This window comes from Bacillus rossius, chromosome 3 (genome assembly GCF_032445375.1).
Source record: "Bacillus rossius redtenbacheri isolate Brsri chromosome 3, Brsri_v3, whole genome shotgun sequence".
Classification (NCBI taxonomy): Eukaryota; Metazoa; Arthropoda; class Insecta; order Phasmatodea; family Bacillidae; genus Bacillus; species Bacillus rossius.
Window position 1 is genome coordinate 3,702,501 of NC_086332.1, and position 21,993 is coordinate 3,724,493.

The following is a 21,993-nucleotide window of genomic DNA, read 5'->3' on the forward strand; positions in this document are numbered from 1 at the left end:
CCCCACTCATCCCTGTTACAATTTTTCGTTACACCGCATTCTTTAAAATGATTTATTATCAACAAAAAATATATATATACCATCGTCTGCCAGAGGCAGCCATCTTATTTAGTGGAGACCACCATCTTGATTTCATCTGATGGTATCATCAAGTGTAGGTTTTTAAAGTACGCTAGTGTATGTAAGGTCGAGTTCCTATCCCGTACCAGCATTATTATGACCCTTATAGACAAAAATCCACAAAATCCACAGTCATTTTGCTGTTGTAACCACCATGTTTTCTTATAGGTTTTAACTAAAATATATGTTATCAATACTATCGTTGTGGATGCGATAGTTAAAGTAATGATAATTTAAAAAAAATTTATTACTCCATCTTAGCGGACCAGAAATTTTTTCAGAGTCCTAACTCACAAGTAATATTCTCTTCTCATGTTTGCGTACTCGTATTTAAAAAGCTGCATGGAAGCATATATTTTTATTGTCTGCGTATAATTACATTTTACTATTCTCTAAGACATTTATAAGTATCAGTACCTTGGGGGATATAGGTTATAACAATTAAAAAATAATAAGTAATGTGTAGGTAAAATCTTATTTATTAAATTAAGAACATAAACTGAAACAGAAAATATACAAAAAAAAACAGAAACTATACACCAAAAATGGAAACTATACAACAAAATGAAAACTATAAAACAAAAAATGGAAACTATACGACGAATCGAAACAGAAACCAAACTACCAAACTATTTACAGCAAAAACTATTTACAGAAAAAAAAAATTATTCGTCGCCTCCGATATAGCCGTGGGGGATCGTGCGGATGCCGTCTTCACAGATTAAACGTTTGTCATCCTCCCACGTTATGGCTAGCTTATTGCTGTATTCGCTGTACAGCACATGCTTTCTCGACCATATGGCTCTAACACCTGCCCTCCTTGTGCGGTGGTCTTGCAGGGCATCCAGGTAATCACCGAATGTGATGTGGTTTTTGACCACACAACGCTGGATGCCCTTAGCCTTCTTCTCAACCTTGCCACCGCACCTGTATGCATAGAGTTTGGCCCTCAGACTGACAAACTCGCTCATTACTTCTCCCCCACATTCATCTTTGAATTTGCCAACAACTTTCTTGTTGATGGGGGAGAAGCATGGGTGGTCAGGAGGGTAGCAGCTGGTGTCGAATTCAGACATGAACTTAGGGTCGGCTCTTAGATCATGGTAGAAGTCCTGTGTTTGAATCTCATACACAAAGCTGTCTGTATCCATATATGCCAGATGAATATTTTCCTGATATTTTGGTTTCATAGTATTATAGTGGAAGTCGTACATGAGTGTTTTAGATAGATCAAGTACTGCGAGTCCGGCATAGATCGGCTTGTCGAAAATGATGGTCTCATGGTTCAGGTGGACAAGAGACAAGTTTGGCTCATACATCGTGCGGTCCTTGAAGGATGGACGACACACCAACTTCTTAAAACGCTTCTCGGAGCACACCAACTCCATTTTGAGCCTCCGTCTCTTGTTCTCCATCAGTTTGCCAAATGTAGAGTTCTCAGCAAGCTTTAAGAACTCCTTCTCGAACTCGTTGGCTGCTGCTTTGCGCTTGTTGGTGTTCAACCGAATATAGGGCTCCAACCATGTCGACTGCTCAAACTGAAGAACTTTATGGATTCTTATGATTTTTAGACCATGCGATACTGCCTGCTGTAGGTTTTTATAGTGAACGATGTAGTGCTCTTTATTTTCCAGCATTGTCATCAGCTTTGATTGCTTTGAGCCGGGTGGACACTGATTCATGGGAAGAAATGGCAGGTCTTTGTGACTTTCGTGGAGTTCGAGAGGGTACTCCACATCACACTCGATAATGTAGCCTGTGGGAGAATTTTCCGGAATAGACATGACATCAATTCATGTGTCTCCCCATTGGAAATGACGAATGGGGAGCGGCAGAGACATCGCCTACCCGTACAAGTTGTTTGCATCAATGTACCCCAGGAATGTGGATGGCTTGGAAGAATCATGTGTTTCTGGTACGTAGGCGTTATTGGCTACGCAATGACGTTTAATGCTTTGCGCTACACCACCACGAATACCAGCCTCCACAAACATATACATGTCGTAATCTGTGAGTAACTCTAGCTGTACACCTGTGGTTCGAAGCATCGCGTCGAAAGCGAACCCAGGACAAGAAATGTAGTGAGACGGATCTAAACTATATGTTTCCAAGCAAAGACTGCGAAAATTCTCGAATACGTCCGCCAATATCAGAACATCCGTCTTCAGGTACAAGTCAGCGTACTCCCCCAAAGTAGCACACTGAAACTTGTCCCAGAAATTTTGTGCGTGAGCGTAATCCGCCTCGGAAATACCAGTATCAGTCAGAATATTAAAGAACTCATCGATGGATGGAAGACTAGTATCGTCTAGTCGAGAAAAAGAATCAACGAAGTCGTATGGGAATACTCCTTTGCGGGTAACCAACTCCAACTCATCAGGAGCGAAAAACTCAGCAGTACTTATAAACTTGTCTGCAGGCAATAACTCGGCGAGCGAAGCGAGACCCCGATTCATAAAACGGAAAGTATCAACAAACTGGATACTGAACTTATCGCATAACTTTTTGGAAAAAGTTATCAGCTTCTCTTCTGAATTAGGAATGATGAAAATATCTTTAGTATCATACCCCAACTTCCTGATAATGAAGTTCTGGTCGTATGCCAGGTTGTGGAAGAACACAATCAACTTTTTCGGTCTACGCCTGAGAAGGTTGCAGTCATTACATGCAGCCCCAATAAATTCGCCGGTGAAGTGATTATGGTCACGAACTTTCTTTACAGCCCCTCCGAACTTTCCCCCACAGTAGCAACAACACCTTGCTTGCAGAAAAGCAGTGTTCTGTGCATGTGTGAGCGGAGTCATAGGAACAGACGTAGAAAAGATTTTCTCGACATCCTGACCGATTTCGACAATGCGAGAAATGAATTTATCTTCTGCATCACACCCCCTGTATACTTCAGGCTGTGAAGGAAGTGAAGAAGTGAGGTGTGCAGGAATGACTGTATTATCTGCTTTCACGTAAATGCAGTAGCTGTATGCCTTATGCTTTTGGTACTGCAGCGTACATGACTCATCAGGATTCGGGTGACACGTATGGATTTTCTCCAGAATAGCTTCAAAGTCGCAATATACCACGATGGGCATCTTATCAGCATGATGGAAGTTTTTGAACTTCAGAACAGGAGGCAAGCAATCTTGATCGAGCGATGGCATTTCCATCCTAACAGCAGCATGCTGTTTGCAGAACTCACTGTGTTTTGCCAAACACTGAAGACCAGTGAGCCCACTAACCCTTTCCCGATCATCATAATGCTTGAAGCATCTTTTACAGACATGAATAGCATCATGATATGAAGTGATTTGGGACCGAACCAGGGCAGAAAAATTAGTGATGTAGGTGAAATGGGACGAATTGTCATTAACCAAGAGCAGAAGATCGAAATGATGTTCTTTTTCTTCAGGAGCGACTCGTGCAGGTACAATGTTCTGGTTCTCATCGATACTGTAGATGTTCATTGAGACTCCAGGGTTCTGTTTTTCGAACAGAGGTATTTGCCGGATTGTAGTAGGAAACTCGATGTTGTTGAAGTTGAATTTCTCTTCCAAGTCATGGTAACACTGGTTCACACGTTCAGGATGCTCACCTTCCACATACTTGACCAGTATCGCCCACTTAAAGCACATGTGGTCTTCAAGATTTTGCGGATTTATCACTGCGTATTTGTCTTTGATGCATGTAGGTAATTCGATGTAGGAGCTTGCACGGAGTGGATCGAGCTTGTTTATTCGTAGTTGAAGTCGCTTAACGGCCGACAAAGTCCATCCGGACCCCTTCCCCAAGTAGTCTTCCTCCTCCTTGCAGATCTTAGAGATGGACACAGTAACTGCCTCCTCCACCTCATGAACTGTGTAGAGGGGGACATTCATGGTTTTGAAGGCCCTCTTGTCTTCACTGGCATCTACTGGCGGGCTTGTGCTAGAACACTCATGTTGCTTAAGCAAAGAGTTCACAAGCGGGCTTGTGAACTCTTTGCTTAAGCAGGATTAAATTTGGACTTTTGTAAAAAAGATTTGAAATTTATGATGTTTATAAACGACATCCTCCCTGATGGTTTTCTCTGAGTGCTTCTATTTTTTCATGTGAAATTTCGATGGATTTCTTCATTTGCTTCAACTTTACTGTGTCAGAATTTTTTTTTTCGTGTGCTTCTGCTTTTTACCTGACAATAATTTTATGATTTTCTCTTGAGTCCTATCGAATCCTTACTTCTCTTGTGAACACCAAGTATACATCCTCCATAATGTTCACTCTTAGAACTGGCGAATGTGACCTTATTTTAGAAATAAAATTGATTCTCACATAGCATTTTTCAGTGAATTCTGGGGTAATAATCCACCATAGCCAGATTATTTCTACATGTGACTGGTTAAGTGCTGAGAATTTCGGTTAGGTCAAACAAATGAAAATAACGATGACACTCGATTAAAATTCGCTAATTTGTTACATGTAAGAAATGGTAGTATGTTACGAGGACAACACAAATTTGATTTTCTTGCCCTTGAGACATATCGAATCCTTACTTCTCTTGCGAACACCAAGTATACATCCTGCATGCTACATAATAACATAGCTTTATAAACAGTATGAATACACCCACCATACTCTAAAATGAAGTGGGGTGAAGATCGGAATACATAGGCTACAGGGTTAAATTTCTATCCCCCCACCCCTCACAGACCTGCTACGACCTGTGCTCGAGTCATGCTGGGTTTTTCCGAAGACAATGGTACTCCCCCACATTCCTACCCTTCCACGTGTCGTGGTCTGGTCGACTAGTTCCTGACAATGCTGCTGTACTGCCGGCTACTCAGGGTTCGGTAGAGAGGGGGTTCAGGCCGCGTGGCCGAGGAACTTAGTCTCCAGAGATGAAATGAAAAAAATTCTAATAAAGTTTGATGGTCCTTTATGCACAAGACCCCGAACACTTTACATGGGGCTGCCACGTTTCCGCCTGTGACTAATTTGAGGCGGGTCGAAACCCGGTTCCGCGCACTGATCCAGTTTAGAAAATTACGGGACGTCCCGCCCGTGATGACTATCACTCCCACGGTAAAGAATATACTCCTTAAGACCCGCGCGTGATAGGATGTCTGTCTGACTGTATTCTGCACAGGCCAGAAAGAAATTAAAAGAAAAAATAACACAGAACCTAAGACTGCGAATGACCAGGATAAAACAAAGAATCGCGATTCGCTCGAATTGACAACAGAGCACGCGTGTGCGAAAAGTAAAACGAAAACTCGCGACCATAACTACTCAACGACAAGCTCGACTGCAAAGTATATGAAAACGTCTCCGCACGGCAAAAGTCTAGTGGTTCTGCAAATACCGCGCCCGCTTGCCTCACCGTCCCGGAGCGACGTCCTCAAGACGTCCGTCGCCTCTCGTGCCGGGTCCACGACTGCCCTCCCACTCTCCTGCCGCGCCTGAGCGCCCGCGTCTCCCCCCTTCACCGCGAGGCCGCGGAACACGCTGATTGGTCACAGGCGGAAGCCGCGGCCTTGGCGCCCGGTGAACAATTAAAAACTTTCAAAATACAAAACCCTTCAATACAAAATTAATTAAAATAAAATATAAGCAAAAATATGTACAAAAACGTAAAACAAAAATATATTTAAAATAAAATAATAAGTCATATTCTGTAAAGCGAACATACGTCGCACGTCTCCGACACTTGCGTCGCACAACACACTCAAGAGATGGCGCTGGCGAGGCATAACGGCCTGAAGGAGCCGGGGAGACACCTGGGTCGACGTCACACGTACTACGTTCCTATTGGTGAATACAACAGAAATCTCTGTTCCTATTGGCTACACTAAAAAAGGAGTTCCGAGGCTACAAAAGGCCGGGATTAGCTGTCGGAGCTTCAGTGTGTTCTTAGAGTTTGAGTGAGTTAGTTCGTGAGTGAGTTTCGCTGCTACCACGATTCCTACCGCCAACGCTACATCATCTTCTGCAGCTCCACTTCATCGTTTTCTGAGGTATGCTATATGTTTCGTTAATATTTTTATGTTTCTCAGCTTTTTCGTAGGTTATCAGATAGCTAGTTTTTTTCTCTGTACACATATGTGTGGATAACCAGGAATTGTTCAGCTTAAACATTTAACAGTACTTTAAATATTATAGCATTTTTAGGTTGTGCATTAGAGTAGTTTTGAGGTTATGTAATCAATAATTTTTAGTTAACATTGAATATTTTTTCAGCTTTAACTTGTATCGGTACTTTAAATATTCTACCATTTTTAGGACTGTACATGAAGGAACAGCTTTGAGGGTATGTGTGTAACTATTTTTATTTTGTAACATTGATAACAGTTTCGGTTAGTAAGCTGTGAGGGCTAGAGTTTTGATGTTATGTTTGCAATTCTTTTATTTAGTTACATTGCTAGCAGTTTAGGTTAGTAAGCTTGAGGGCTAGAGTTTTAAGGTCATGTTTGCAACTTTTTTATTTAGTAACATTGCTAACAATTTGGGTTAGTTAGCCTGAGGGCTAGAGTTTTGGGGTTATGTTTGTTTTCGTGTAATGGCTAGCTACATTGTATTCTTAATTCTTCTGTTATAGTTCTCTGTACGTCGAGCTTCCTTCGCGTGTTCCGTACGTTGAGACCGGACTACCGATTGCTGTGATGGCATCTACCTTGCATAAATGTCGTTTCTGCCCTGCTACCTTCACGGCAGGCAACAACCGCTACCGTCACGAACGTCAGTGTGCTGACAACATGCAGCGTGACTTCCAGCAGTGTCATCTGTGTGGCAAGATGGTCGCACGCAGCGACAAGATGCAGCAGCACCTGTCAACATGTGCTGGAGCTGTCGCCACGACATCAGGCATGCGATGCAGTTTCTGCTATAAGGTCTTCGCCCGTGCTGATTTTGCTAGACGTCATGAGAAGTCTGCTTGTGGTCTCAACCCTAACCGCATAGCACATACCTGCGACAACTGTGCCAAGGAGTTCGTCAGGGCTGACAAATTGAAAGCCCACATCAAGGTGTGCAAGGGGCATGCTCTGCCTCCGACAAAGAAGCAGAGTATGGCAGCAGTTATGCCAGCAGTACTGCCTAAACCATCGACCAGCCGAACAAAGGTGGTGACCGGCGCGGGTTTGGCCAATACCCATGGCTTCATCACCGCTGAAGTAGGATTCAAGGGCAATTTGAAGACTTACATTGCTGTTAATACGTCAAGTTCTGCCAAGGACATTTGTACGTACCTGGACTCCATCAAGAACAAAATAATAAACCCACTTGTGGAGGAGATTGAAGAGAACGGACCTCTCAAATTCAATATCGTGCTCGAGTGCGACTACGAAAAACCAGTAGATGCCAGTGAAGACAAGAGGGCCTTCAAAACCATGAATGTCCCCTTCTACACAGTTCATGAGGTGGAGGAGGCAGTTACTGTGTCCATCTCTAAGATCTGCAAGGAGGTGGAAGACTACTTGGGGAAGGGGTCCGGATGGACTTTTACAACAACAATTTCGGCAATAAAGACTAATTATTCTTGCATTTTAAAAATCTGATTACTAGTGCTGTCATCCGGGTTCTCGTGTTTGAGACCGGGCATGGATCCTAGCGGGGAAACTGGCTCTTAATGAAAATGTGTCCGGGAGGGCGCCAGGCCAGCTCTGTGTCTAACCAAAAGTTGGGTCGGTGGGTGCGGATGCCCCTGCGTGGCCCGCTAGGACCGTCGGCGATGAGTGGTGTCCGGAGGAATCCCTGGCTGTTAACACATCACAGGCCCTGTGCAGCATAGCACGCTGATTCCTGCCTGGGTTAGGGAGACTCACACAATAACACAGACAAATTCGGTTTTTTACTGTCGGTGACACGTCGCGCACGGAGTGTGTGGAGTGGACGTTTAATCGGTTCGAACAGTTACAATTACAGTTTACACTTACTCGATGTACATTGAATTACCCAACGAAATTACATTAAATTAACACTGAGTGCTCTGACGCACTGTCACTAATCTTAAACCCTTACGCCAGTCGAGGTTAACGGGGAGGTCGATTGGAGGCGGCCAATGCGGCGGTACCCGGGTCCACCTGTTTGGACCGCGGCTCGCAGTTAAATTAGTTGCAAGTTCTTTGCGTATTGGTTTCCGGTGCCTGTGTACTCGACGTTTAACAAAAAGTCATTGGTAGCGGGAGTCTGCCCGTGCCGTATGGTGAACTGCCCCGCGTAATGTTTATTGCGGGGAGTTTATAATTAAGCAGCTGGGTTAGGCCTTACACCGTAAAAAGGACTGGAGACGCATGGGGAGTTTAGGTATGCAACGAAAAGGATTTGATTTAATGACTATAGTTAGCAGTAGTGAATTTCAGTGGAGACAAAGGGTGATGACTCCCCGTGGAACGCACGTCCGCCCCGGTCCACGAGTCTCTCGGTACTGGCGTTTGCCCTTAGCACAAGGGGAGGCCTCAGCGTTCTCTCGCGCCAAAGTTTCTAAAGTTCCGTTATTCGGAAATTATTTCAATAACAAGAGATTGAGAGTGGCTCTAAATTCGTACATTAAATATTAATGATTAATCTAATTTGCAGATACTCTCTAAGAATTAGATTTAACAAGTTTACATAAATTTGACGTCCCCTTGCCCTAAGGTCCCTAGGTGCCTGTCGAAGAATGTCCTAAAACTCGCCCCAATTGCCCGCGTAGCTCCAGTCAGAGATATAGTGGAGTTCAGGCCAACGTGGCCGGGACCGGAAAGCGTAGAACCGAGATGGGTTATGGTAGAGGTTGGAGGTTCTGGTGGAGGTAGTACGGAAAAGCACTGGATGTCCGTTTCCACGAGCGGGTTTATTTCACTGAAGCCCTATCGCAGCCTGGCCGACACGTTGCAGGACGAACGTTCTCCCTTGCCGCGACCCGGACTCCCGTATTACAAAATGATGAAGACGCGATCTTGTTGACGAGATTTATTACTGGAATGCTTGTCACAGCCTGGACGACCACGTCGTGGGACGGACGTTTCATCCACGCTGCGACCCGGACTCCGTAACGTGCTACTTCTCGCGGAGCGGAGCGAAGCAGATCTGCTCCTCGTGGCAGCCAGACAGCAACTGTCATTCCGCCCGCCCCCGTGTACCGCTACGCGCAGGCTGCAGAGGAGGGGAAGGGGAAGCGGGTCGGCGTGGGAGAGACGCGACTCGCGGCGGGCCAGGTTGCGGTTCTACATGTTACACAAGCACTGAAATAACATTAAATACATAAAAATACAAATACAAATGAATGACACATTACAATACACAACATGATACATAATACGTGGGCGGTCCAGGGCGCACGCGGGTGCGTCCCTGATCGTAAGCACTATCACTGCACTGGTAATGCAAGAGAGGGCGCTGACGAGGCATAACGGCCTGAAGGAGCCGGGGAGACACTTTGGTCAACGTCAAATTAAGTTTAAATAATAAGAGTCACACCAGAGACTGTTCGTCACTTGTTGACTGCTCCAGTGGCGAGTTATACACAAAAAATGGGGAGGTCATAATTACGTTACACAATACTCTAATTAATTTAGGCTGAAGGCCGCAAGGGGGGCACTCACAAATGTATTAACATAAATTCACACATGAGTGACCCGGGCATTCCTACGTCGCACTTTCCTTGGGCGGGGTTTTTAATAAAAAGTGGTGTTACTATTAAATTGTGTCTGATTTCTAATGAACTGGGGTCGAGGTGGCTGATTAATTAAGACATGGCCCTTCATTCTACCTGGTCCTCAGGGGCTCGCCTGACTCGGGTGGGCCATGGCTAGGGGTGCATTCCGTTAGCGGGGTCGGATACTGGCAGTTGCAGGTCGGGCTTTGGGATGGCCTTCGGCCGGACGACGTCACTAGTATAATTATAAGTATTTATTATTTTATTATTAAAAAAAGTAGCATCTTTCGGCGAGTGCAGTAATAATAGGTTATGTTACATTTGACTAAAATATTATGGTGATTCATATAATTGATGATAGATATTTGATTATAGTTTATTTATATGAAAACTTGTTCATAATTGTATTTAAACTTTATAGCTAAATGCCAGTTTTTAAAATTAATTACATCTTCTACATGTGAAATGTTTCATCAACTGTTTATAAAGTGAAGTTGTTATCTCCAGTCCGGGAGGACGGGAGGACAAGGGGTGAAATCTCAGAAAGAGGTTCTAAAGTTCGAGAAACAAAAGTGATTTTACTAACAAAACTTGTTATAACAACATCACATCCTTCAATACAGGTATTTTCATATATGACAACCTTCTGATTTCTTATTTTGAAGCTTACAGCAAGTGCCCACGATGTCTGTGAACAGAAAAATATAATTAACAATATCGGATCACAAATATATGTCACACACATCAAGTTAATGCAGACAGCAAATTATATTACCAGAAAAATATGAACATCAAATCAATTGGTTTTTGGGCACATTCAATATCACGTTAACTAACATGAATTTAACGGTGCCAAACAAATCAAATTACGATTAGAGAATATGAAAGACATTATTAAGGAGAACTGACATGGAATCTCTTATAGTACAGTTTACATTATACGTAACTAGTTTACATTCTCATTAATCGTGGTCTGATTCTTTAAAGTTCAACTGTGTTTCTGGTGTAAGTATCAATGCCTAACTGATGATACTTAAAATGTGCACGTTCTTACACACACGTTCTTACACTCAGCGAGTCGTTTTCAAAAATCTCCTGGTAACTGACAGCGGTATCCCATGACGCCCCACCAATATTGCGGCGAACAGTCTTTATTATTACTCGGCTCGTCAGCCATTCAACGAAGTTGCTGCGTTTTCAAGTTCTATCAGGAGTGCTCGTTATGTTGATCGTGTAGTCCGGGAACTATTACAGTTAAGTCGAATCCGTTATGTAAAACTACGTTGGTTATGTTACGGTAAGCCTCAACGTATTGCAAGTTGGTACATTTTACGTTATGCGGTATTCGACCTCTCCTCCGTCTCTTGCCACGCTGCCCCACTGCCGTTCTACTTTCAACACCAGTTAAACATTTACTTTACTTATCCCGTAACCTTTACGAGACAGTTCCCTTCATTCTACAGACGAGGCAAATTTCTATTTCCTCACTCTGCGAAAATTCTAAGTCCAAACAACTGCGACTTGAATTTATTCTAAGTCCCTCGTGGACTTGTAATATTTCTACTGGGTTGAAAATTCTTCAGAGTCCCTTACGGACTTAGATTCTGACGACGGCTCTTACCGTTTTCTTCCTGAAGCGGTCGCCACGTCGTCAGGCAGCGTGACGGAGGAAGCCGGTGGTGTAGATGGTAGTCACTGCAGGTTCACGCTGCTGGGCCAGTCGGAGACTGCCTGCAGAAGCGTTGGCTGGGCCGGTTTATATAGTCCGCCGGGGCCCGACCGAGGAACAGTCTGGATACCCGCCGGCGGAAGTACGTCATCGTTGGTTGTTCCGGACGAAGCCCGCGAAACCGGGCGGAGTCGAAGCGGCCCGAGCGGCCCCGATGTATTGCCGCCCGGCGCGCAGAAATCGAACATTGCGCGCCCCTGTGCTGCGGGTGGTATCCATCAGATAGCCAGGGGCGCTGTCTGGTAGTCGTATGGTTACGCAGCACGAAACTGCGTAACAAAGTGAAAGGTTAATGTGGTTTTCATTGCTTATTACAACAACAATTTCGGCAATAAATGTTAATTATTCTTGCATTTTAAAAATTGATTACTAGTATAAATTCAAGTATTTATTCTTTTATTATTAAAATAAAAAGATTCAGTTTTATTCATAAAAGTATGCAATCATTTCAACAATATTTTGTTATTACGTTGTCAAGTTAAACTATCGTCCATAAACCGACTTTACAGACAAACCATTTTTTTTAATAAGAGCCAGTTTCCTACTAGGATACACGCCCGGTCTCGAACACGAGAACCCGGACGGCGGCAGTCCAACCAGTTCAACATCACCGCATTGTCATGCATGTATGGCCATTGACCATTCAAAGCAGCGTGTCATAAGCATCTGTGCAACCTATTTTAGTTCTAGGGCCAATGGGCTCTCAAAGTGTAACTTTCCATTCCAACAGCTAATAACTGCCACATGAGCATAACTACGATATTTGCCACGTGAGACCACAGTTCCAGTATAGAACAGGCCATGCCACTGGTAGTGCCATGTACAGTGCTGTGCTTAATAAAAACAGTCATACCCGAATTAGTGTTGTTATGATTCAGGGAATAGTAAATCTTTCAGTAAATCAGCATCCCGGATGGTTGTAACAGACGAGTGTCTTAATTTAAACACCATTCATTCCTGCCTGCCACATGGTGACATCAAGACCCAGAGAAAAATCTCCACTCTATCTTTAACTAGTCCACAGGACTCATAATTTTAGGCTAGTTGGCACCCTGTACCATATCACTCACCTAACATCACAACCCGGCAGAACGCCACGTCATAACTGTCGTCGCACCAACGACACATCTTTGCTCTGTCAGTGGTGAGTAAAATAACCATGCATGACCTGCAGGTCGCGTAATCGGTGGCCGGAGACAAATGGATGAAGACGGTGGGATATTGTAATCCTAGCTTTATTATTATTTGTATATTTTACATACATGCTGAATGCATTAAGGTATGAGGTTTTATTAACACCGGGGTCATTGGAGAAAACTATTGGGAATTAGATAATAATGGAGCCCAAACTGATTGAATAATTGGAGGAATCACAAAATATCCTAAAGAAAGCTAGCTACAACATCCACAGAGCTGCTGGGAGGTGAGTAACGTGGCCAGTCAACCACCATATGAACTATACTTTTAAAACCGCGCACAAGCTAGATTATAATGAGTGTGATTTTCGGTGATGTGAAGAGATTTGTGTCCTACTAACATGAATGGTACCTACATGGTACACATACAAGATACTATGTAGCCAGGCAACCTCTACAGTTAATAGTGCCCTCATAGGCTGACTCATGCTGTGTAACTTAACATGACTAGTATATAGTACCTGTACACGACACTGCATGGTTAGGCAGACTGTACAGTGACTGGTGCCCTCGCAGGCTGGCCCACGCTGTGCGGGTGATGCTGTGCGCTACCATGTTTGTGACGCATGCTCTTCACAACTATGTGGCGGTGGACATCCTGTGGACGGCTCGCCTGTCGCGACGCTTCCCGATGTACCCGCGCCTTGGCGAGTACTGCGTGAGGATCACCATTGTGGTCGTCGCCTGTGAGTTCCAGGAAGCCTTAGATACGTTAACCATGGATCAGTCTCATAGTACATATCCCCACTTCACTGCTCACTTGCATTACCTCTCTGCCGTGATATGAAAAACATATTTATTTCGCGATTGGTAGAGTAAGTATTTTAATAATTCTGACCTCACCTTACCAACCTTATGTTTTGGTTATCATCACCTAGACATGTAAAAATGTAGTTATGCCTTGTTTTGTCTAGAGACGTACGAGACTGTAAAATCCAGATAAAAACAACACAATTAATGATGCACTCGCAAACAACTCGATTGGCAGCAAGCGTGCCCGATAGCACAACTTACCGCCATGATGGTTGAACAACAACTGTTGCTTCATTGCCGGAAGCTGCAGGGCTACCTGCCTTAGCAGGCAGCCAACTTGAAAAACTTGGCGTTGCTAGCAAGCAGCGCGGGAATTTCAAAATTCAAATGTTTCAAACACTATACACCAAATTACACACAATATTTACAAGTCCAAACATTACCGCCCGCCTTGAAATGTCCCATTTCAACAATCGTACGGTAGCGGGCAGAGCTTCACCACAGGACGCTTCAAAGTGCCACTAGAAGTCTGGATAGTAGCCACTCTGGCAACACCATCTTTCCCAGGATAGAGCTCCACGATGCGCCCCAAGCACCACTGTAGAGGTGGGAGTCTGTCTTCTTTCAGGAGCAGAAGTTTGTAGCCGCACCTACAACTGAAACGGGAAATTAACACAAATAGGGGTCGTTGCCGTACGACCACGGCAGTGGTGCGCTCGTGCTGAAATAAATAAAGTTCAAAAATACGAAATAACAAGCAAACCAATTTATTACCAACAATGCATACAATGCATACAATGCATATAACAATTCTATTCCCATGGGAATACAGGTTAAAAGAATGGTGCGATAAATGGGGCAAGCTGACGACGCGTTTAACGTAGCAGAATCATATGGGCCGCTAGGCAACAACAAGAAAGAAAGAAAATTACATTTACAATTACATACAATTACAACGCGGCTTGACAAGAAGTGTCCAAAGCCATCATGGCATGCCCATATACAACCGCAGAAAAACACTGTTGCATAAGCTACCGGTAGTACTCGGCGTGAGCAAGAGAAACTAAGGCAAAGAATTCCAATTAAGCACTGACCTGAAGGGAGAAATTACGAACATTACTAAACATGGCAAAAATCCAAAAGTGAAGGCGCGGCCTAGACGCGCAAGCAAGAACAAGAAATCATACTAATAACTGAAAATTACAGACGTTATGTTTCACAGCCGAGTACATACCAACGCGACGCCAGCCCCAAGTGACAGCCCTCGTGTCAAACGACCAGAAGACTGCGGTAAATAGCCCCGGGTGCCGAGGTTATATAGGCCAGGAACCATACACGGCAGTGTGTGCTGGTGGCGCGGCGTGGAAAGGAGGAAGAGGGGGGTAGGAATGGGAAATCGGAGAGGAAGGGTAAAGGTGGATTGGGGAGGGGAAAGGAGGGGAAGGAAAGCTAAGCAGTGCCCACACTGCTTTTAGTTGGTTGGCAGTGGGACTAACTCCCTGCTCGTTCCATTTCTGCCGCTGCTGGAGCATGTGTAAATTATCCCTGTGCCAATGATGCCAAAAGTCCTGTTGGAGGCATTCCACAAGTTGCCAACGTTGAAGGCGGTTTAGCTGTACATCCCTCAAGTTAGGCTCTGGAAATGTGACCAGTGGCTCCAGGGTTAAGAAATGGCCAGGGGTTAGAGCTCTGATGTCATTGGGATCAGAGCTCAAAGGGCACAGGGGTCTCGAGTTCAATGTAGCTTCCTCCTGCACTAGAAGGGTGTAAAGCTCTTCAAATGTGAGCACTTGTTCACCAATAACTTTACTTAAGTGAGTCTGGAATGACTGTACCCCGGCCTCCCACAAACCACCAAAATGGGGAGCAGCAGGAGGGTTTAAGTGCCATATGACACCGAGCTGGGACAACACATCAGTGACAGCCTGCTGGTGTGGTGCCGACGACAGAAGTTGCTGAAGTTCCTTAAGACTATTGTGAGTTCCGACAAAGTTGGTCCCGCAATCACTGTAGATATAAAATGTTCTCCCATGCCTGGCAAGAAAACATTTGTAGGCTCCAATAAATGTATCTGTGGACAGGTCTGAAGCTAGCTCTGCATGAACAGCCTTTGTCGCGCAGCAGACAAAAATACAAAGGTAAGCCTTCAAAAACCTTTGCCCCACGGACCTGACCAAGCTTAGCCATAAAAGGACCAGCATAGTCAACTCCTACTTTGGCAAATGGTTTAACCTGTTGCACTCTCATAGAGGGAAGATCGCCCATGAGAGGTGCGCTTGCTACGGGTCTTTGCTTGAAACCTGGAACACAGTGACGCAAGCAGCGAGAGATGGTATCCTTATCTGCAAGAATCCAGAATTGTTCTCTAAGAATTCCTCTAAGAGTCGTACTCCAGGATGATGATTCTTTTCATGATAATGGTTAATAATGAGATCAGTCAAATGGTGAGATTTTGGAAGCAGCACCGGGTGCTTCTGCTCAAAAGGAACACTGGAGTGAGCTAAACGACCACCTACCCTTATCAGGCCACTGTCATCAAGAAAGGGTACTAGTATGCGAATCTGAGCGGAAATGCACTGTCCCTTCTTCAGAGCACTTAAATCCTCTTTGAAATGATGTGATTGTACCCAGAAGAGCCAAAAATGTAAAGCCTTATTCAGCTCATCAGGAGACATAGTGTCAGTCCTGCACTCTTTCAGTGACATGCGACAATTGTGGGCAAACCGCAATAAACAGCACGTGTCACGCAGAAGCCTGGTTAGTCGACTGAATCGCGTTGCCAACTGGCCAAGATCATCAGAGGACGTTACAGTGGTCAAGGTGACAGTCTTCTCCATCACGGCAGGATCCACTTCCACTGCATCTGGTGACTGGGAAGGTAACTGTCCAGGTGACTCTATTAACCAAGGTGGACCAGTCCACTACAAGTGATGATCCAATAGTTGAAGAGGGAAGAGACTACAAGAGGCACAGTCAGCAGGATTGAACTCAGACTGTACGTGTTTTCACCAACTGGGACGGGTAAGCTCTTGGAGTTTGCTTACCCGGTTAGCTACAAAAGTCTTCAACTGATGAGGAGATGAGTTAATCCATGCTAAAACCACTTGTGAGTCTGTCCAGGCTGTGATGGAAGATACGGGCAAAACTTCTTGGTAAGTCTCAATCACATGATTGAGCACACGAGCCAACAGTAGTGCTCCACATAGCTCCAGACGAGGTAAGGATTGGCTTTTGACTGGTGCAACTTTGGATTTACTGATCAGCAGACGAATGATGGTTCGATCATCCGGGCACACTATGTGCAGGTACACCACGGCCGCGTAACCAATCTCAGAACTATCACAGAAACCATGCAGTTGATAGGTAGAGCCTTCTGGACCTTTAATGAACCGAGCGACAGCAATAGAGGACAACCGAGGGAGCTCCCGGCTAAAATGATCCCACTGAGAAGCAAGATCAGGGGGGAGGTGATCATCCCAGTCAATGGACCGGACCCACATCAGTTGCAATAGATGCTTTGCAAACATCAACAGTGGAGTAAGCCATCCTAGAGGATCAAATATTCTGGCTATGTTGGCAAGGATGCTCCTCTTCGTAACAAGACTCGAGTGGCCTGGGATTACATAGGAGGTGTCCGAGACTGGGTTCCATTGAAGTCCTAAGACCTTGACCACAACTTGACTCTCAGGATCCAGATCAAATGATTGGGGCATATCAACATCTTCAGGTGGAAGCCAGTCTATGAGAGCTGAATGATTGCTCATGAACTTCCTCAACTTGAAGCCCCCTTTGGCAAGAAGAGCTCGAAGGTCCTTTTGGATGGCCAGAGCAGATTCAAGAGAGTCAGAACTGGTAACCACATCATCAACATACACATCGGATTGCAAAACTCTTGAGGCAACTGGAAAGTGGTCTTTCTCATCGACCGCCAGTTGTTGAAGAGTTCGAAGGGCCAAGAACGGAGCTGAGGAGACGCCATACGTCACCGTCTTCAATCGATAATCCTGCACAGATTCCGAATCACAAAAGCGCCAAACAATGCGTTGGTAGTCCTGGTGCTGGGGCAGAACAGATATTTGATGGTACATTTGTTTAACATGTGCCGTAAACACAAAGGCATGTAGCCGAAAATTCAACAGTAGGTCAAAAATATCTCTTTGCAACTTGGGGCCGGTTAGCAATGTGTCATTCAATGAGACACCAGATGAGCTCTTAGCAGACCCATCAAACACTACCCGCAGCTTCGTGGTTGAACTCTCTGGCTTCACGACACAATGGTGGGGGATATAATAAGCTGGCGTCACATTAATCTGATCATCAGGAATCTTTTCCATGTGACCCGTGGCAAGATAGTCTTCCATGAAAGTAGTAGGAAAATACCGGTTCTGGGACAGGCGCAGGATCCAGGATCCGGCGGCCATCTTGGATGACGTCATCTAATCCGTATGCTAATCCATGCTAATCCGTATGCTAATCTATGCTAATCTATGCTAATCCATGCCAATCTATGCCAATCCGTATGCCAATCTATGCTAATCCGAATGCCAATCTATACTAATCTGTATGCCAATCTATGCTAATCCATATGCCAATCTATGCTAATCCATATGTTAATCCATGCTAATCCATGCTAATCCATCCGCCATTTTGTATTTCTAGAAATTTCCACCAACTTCGAATCGTGACGTCACCACTACACTTTTCGTCACGGCCGCCATCTTGGATTCGAATTTTTTTTTTTCGAACTTCAACTTTTCGAAATTCGATGTAATCATCAGCCGCCATCTTGTTTCGTCTGCTGGTGGCCGCCATCTTGTTTTCGTCTGCTGGTGGCCGCCATCTTGTTTTCGTCTGCTGGAGGCAGCCATCTTGTGACGTCATATAGTTCTGTTGGTCGCCACCAGATAGCAGCAGGGATTATTTTATTTTTTTCTTTAACTAAAATATTTTCAGTGCCGAGGCTGGGATTCGATCCATGGGACGTGAAAACGTCCAGGATGTCGTGGTTACGAGGCGGACGCCTTGACCACTAGACCACGAGACCAATTGGGATATGGTGGAATAAATAATCTATATATGCTACGTACTGACGGCAAGTTTATGATAAATGGGGGGAGGGTGTTTTTGCCTTCCTTAATGCATACCTAAGGCGCCACATTTGAAATTAAAATTATTATACAGCCGCCATCTTTAATTCCAGCACAGACTACCAGATGGCGCTAAATTCAAAAAATTAGTTGCCAGAGGCGCCGCCATCTTGGTTCTCAAGTTGGCTGGTAGATGTCGCTAGTATCGCGCGCCAAATTCAAAAATTAGTTGCCAGAGGCGCCGCCATCTTGGTTCTCAAGTTGGCTGGTAGATGTCGCTAGTATCGCGCGCCAAATTCAAAAATTAGTTGCCAGAGACGCCGCCATCTTGGTTCTCAAGTTGGCTGGTAGATGTCGCTAGTATCGCGCGCCAAATTCAAAAATTAGTTGCCAGAGGCACCGCCATCTTGGTTCTCAAGTTGACTGGTAGATGGCGCCACCGTCGCCATATTTTAGTTCATACAATCGATACCAGATGACGCCACCATCGCCATCTTTAGTTCCTAGTGTTGCTACCAGAGTGTGCCACCATCGCCATCTTTAATTCTTAAAGTTACCGCCGGAGCGCGCCACCGTCGCCATCTTTAATTCTTAAAGTTACTGCCGGATGGCGCCATGTGTTATGTAGTCAGTCTAGACAAGTCGGGATAAGTTTGGAACCTGTAGCCATATTATTATTAATTAATAATGTATGTTTATTAAATATGATAGAGTATTTATAAAATATTGGTGTTGTGTAGAGACTCTCTCTCTTCTTCTCGTAGTGGCGGAAGACATCTCGAAGGTAGTGTTAGAATTTATGTATTAAAGCAATCACTCTAGCTGAGGAGGTTAATAACTTATAGTTACAATTCAATAATAGCGGCAATTAAATGTTTTGAAATTAAAGCAAACAACGTAAATGTTAAACACATATTTATTTAAATCTTATTACAAACAGCAAGGGGTAAGAACAATTGATGATTTAAAAGAAGTAAATAACGAGTAATAAAATCACATAATATTCACACACTACACATCATAGTGACAAAGGAAACATTAACTCGAGACCCAATACCTAAATATTAAGCATAACTACAAGTTACATAGAGTATAATAAACTCTGAAATACATATTAAAGAGAAAATTGATATAAATAACATTATACTTTGCTCAATAGTTCCAGAAGTAATGAACGTACAGCTACACGGGCAATCTCAACAGTTCTTTCATCACTAGTGTTTTCTGTGGAACATACTTGAGTGGTGTCTTCACTGATCGGACCTAGATGACTGAGATCTCGGGTTCGACTCTTGCGAGATGTAGGAAGGCGAAGCTGACGCCGGCGTTTAGGCTGGACTGCTACTGATGTAGTAGGTGCTGGCGATGTAGCACCCATCTGGGTACAGGCAGTTGATGTCTGTACTGGCGAAGTCTGGCCACATGCAGATGCTGGTGGTGACCGAATAGCTGGTAGGTTGAATGCATGTGCGAAAACCTCTTCAGGTGTTGCAGGGAGAACTGTATCGTCTCTCATCATATTCACACTACAATGTCCATAGCCCAGGCAGTTGATAACTTCTAGAGGTGTATCTTGAGGTCCTGGGTTTAAAACCTGTTTCACGTGAAACACAGCGTCACAACTCTCCGAAAAATGTTTTAAAACACCGTCGATCCACTCACTATAATCAACAGTGCCTAGCCCAGGCGTTACACTGGAGTATATCCTGTTCGGTTGAAAGTTAGACATCTTGGTTAACTACTTCTGCTGTAGGTCCTTACACCACCACAGTTTCAGCTCGACTGCCATCGCACGAGGCGAGGGTCGTATCACTTGGATACAACATTCCAACACGGTGATCATCCATCCAAGCCCTAAGCATGCTCGCATTGTGTCTTGAGATCGAACCTGGACATGTATTATTGCACGTGTACAATTTATTTAATTCTTTCAATGATGGACAGTCATATTCTGCTTGTACATCTAATATTAGCACATGATGCTTACAATAGTTAGTTAGCCACCGTTTCTGCTCTATTCCTACAACCAATACAGGGCCGGTGAAATGACTTGCCAATATGTTGGGTATTGAAGCATAAGGAAAGAGTCCGTGTTCCCAATGTAAACCATGAAAATTTCTAGTGAGCCAAGCATTTGTTTTTTGATGCTTCCTGGTGAGATATCGCCATTCAAATGGAGGTTGAAAGTTACGTGTTATTACATTTCCTTCTTCATCTGCAATGCTAAGTTCCTTGATAATAAACCCATACTGACTAGAGAAGCCTTGGAGGTTTACACATTTCGTCATGGAGGTCGAGACGAGACTAAGCCGGTAATGTACTGTCAGGTCTTAGATAATGGACGACACAATCTACCTTGTTGCAGGATGTCTCGATTATGTCCGGAGCCTCCTCGTCACAATCACTGGCCCAGTGATGACCGAAGTTGCAGACCTCTAGTTGAAGTAACCATCCTCGGTGACGTAGTGCACACGGCAGAATCCTGGAGTTACTTCCACGTACTTTGCAGTTGGATCGAACAGCATTTGCTTGAATTTGTAGCAGCAGCTCTATACCCACACGACTATGTGTTGACTGCTGTGTCTAGGGTGTTGACCTCAATTTATACCGCTAGGACCCCCCTCCAGTCCAGTCACGTGTACCGTTGCTTCCGTTGTTGTCCCCCCGCCTTGCTGGCGGCCTCCAACATTCGAACGAGGTGATCAACCATCCAAGCCCTAAGCATGCTCGCATTGTGTCTTGAGATCGGGCCTGGACATCCAAGTTACATAGAGTATAATATACTCTGAAATACATAATAAAGAGAAAATTGATATAAATAACATTATACTTTGCTTAATAGTTCCAGAAGTAATGAACGCACTGCTTGATCAGTGACAGGTGTAACTAAATATTAAATATATTTAATATTTTATTTTCCATTACCTTTCGTGGAATTTATTAATCATTCACTCTACGAAAAACAACTCAAGACAATATACCTGACCAACGAATTAAATACAGTACCGCTATGCCTTACATGAAAGTCTAATTATTCGATAATCTGAATAACCTATAAATCGTTCATGTACAAAGCCACACATACAGGCCAATTGTCTATGGACCATGAGACCGAGTCATGACAATATCAGACGTATAGGCTAGTCATTTCAGAACCGCAGGACCTTCTTCGTCTTTAGATAATTACAGTCATTTAGACCATCATGAAATTTTTATACATACTAAAGGACCAAGCGACCTTGAAAAATATTTTAGTAACACCAAGAGGTATTGAACTAGTAAATATTCAGTCACTACATATTTTACTACGCGCAATCAACAAAACGGAAGCACCATCAACGAAAAGGCAGCACATTTGGAAGCACAGACTACGAAAAGGCAGCACATTTGGAAGCACCGACTACGAAAATGCAGCACATTTGGCAGCACCGACAACGAAAAGGCAGCACATTTGTAAACACCATCAACAAAAAGGAAGCACAATCGGAAGCACATTCATAGAAA

At 44.2% G+C, this 21,993-nt stretch overlaps 1 protein-coding gene across 1 annotated transcript in view; it reads left to right on the plus strand.

Moving 5' to 3' along the window:
• LOC134530113 (proton-coupled amino acid transporter-like protein CG1139) overlaps positions 1-21,993 on the plus strand; it is an 85,491-nt gene that overhangs the window by 50,470 nt on the left and 13,028 nt on the right. Inside the window, exon 9 of the mRNA XM_063364718.1 lies at positions 13,166-13,335. Within this exon, the coding sequence (XP_063220788.1) occupies positions 13,166-13,335 (170 nt within the window). The remainder of the gene's footprint in view (positions 1-13,165; positions 13,336-21,993) is intronic.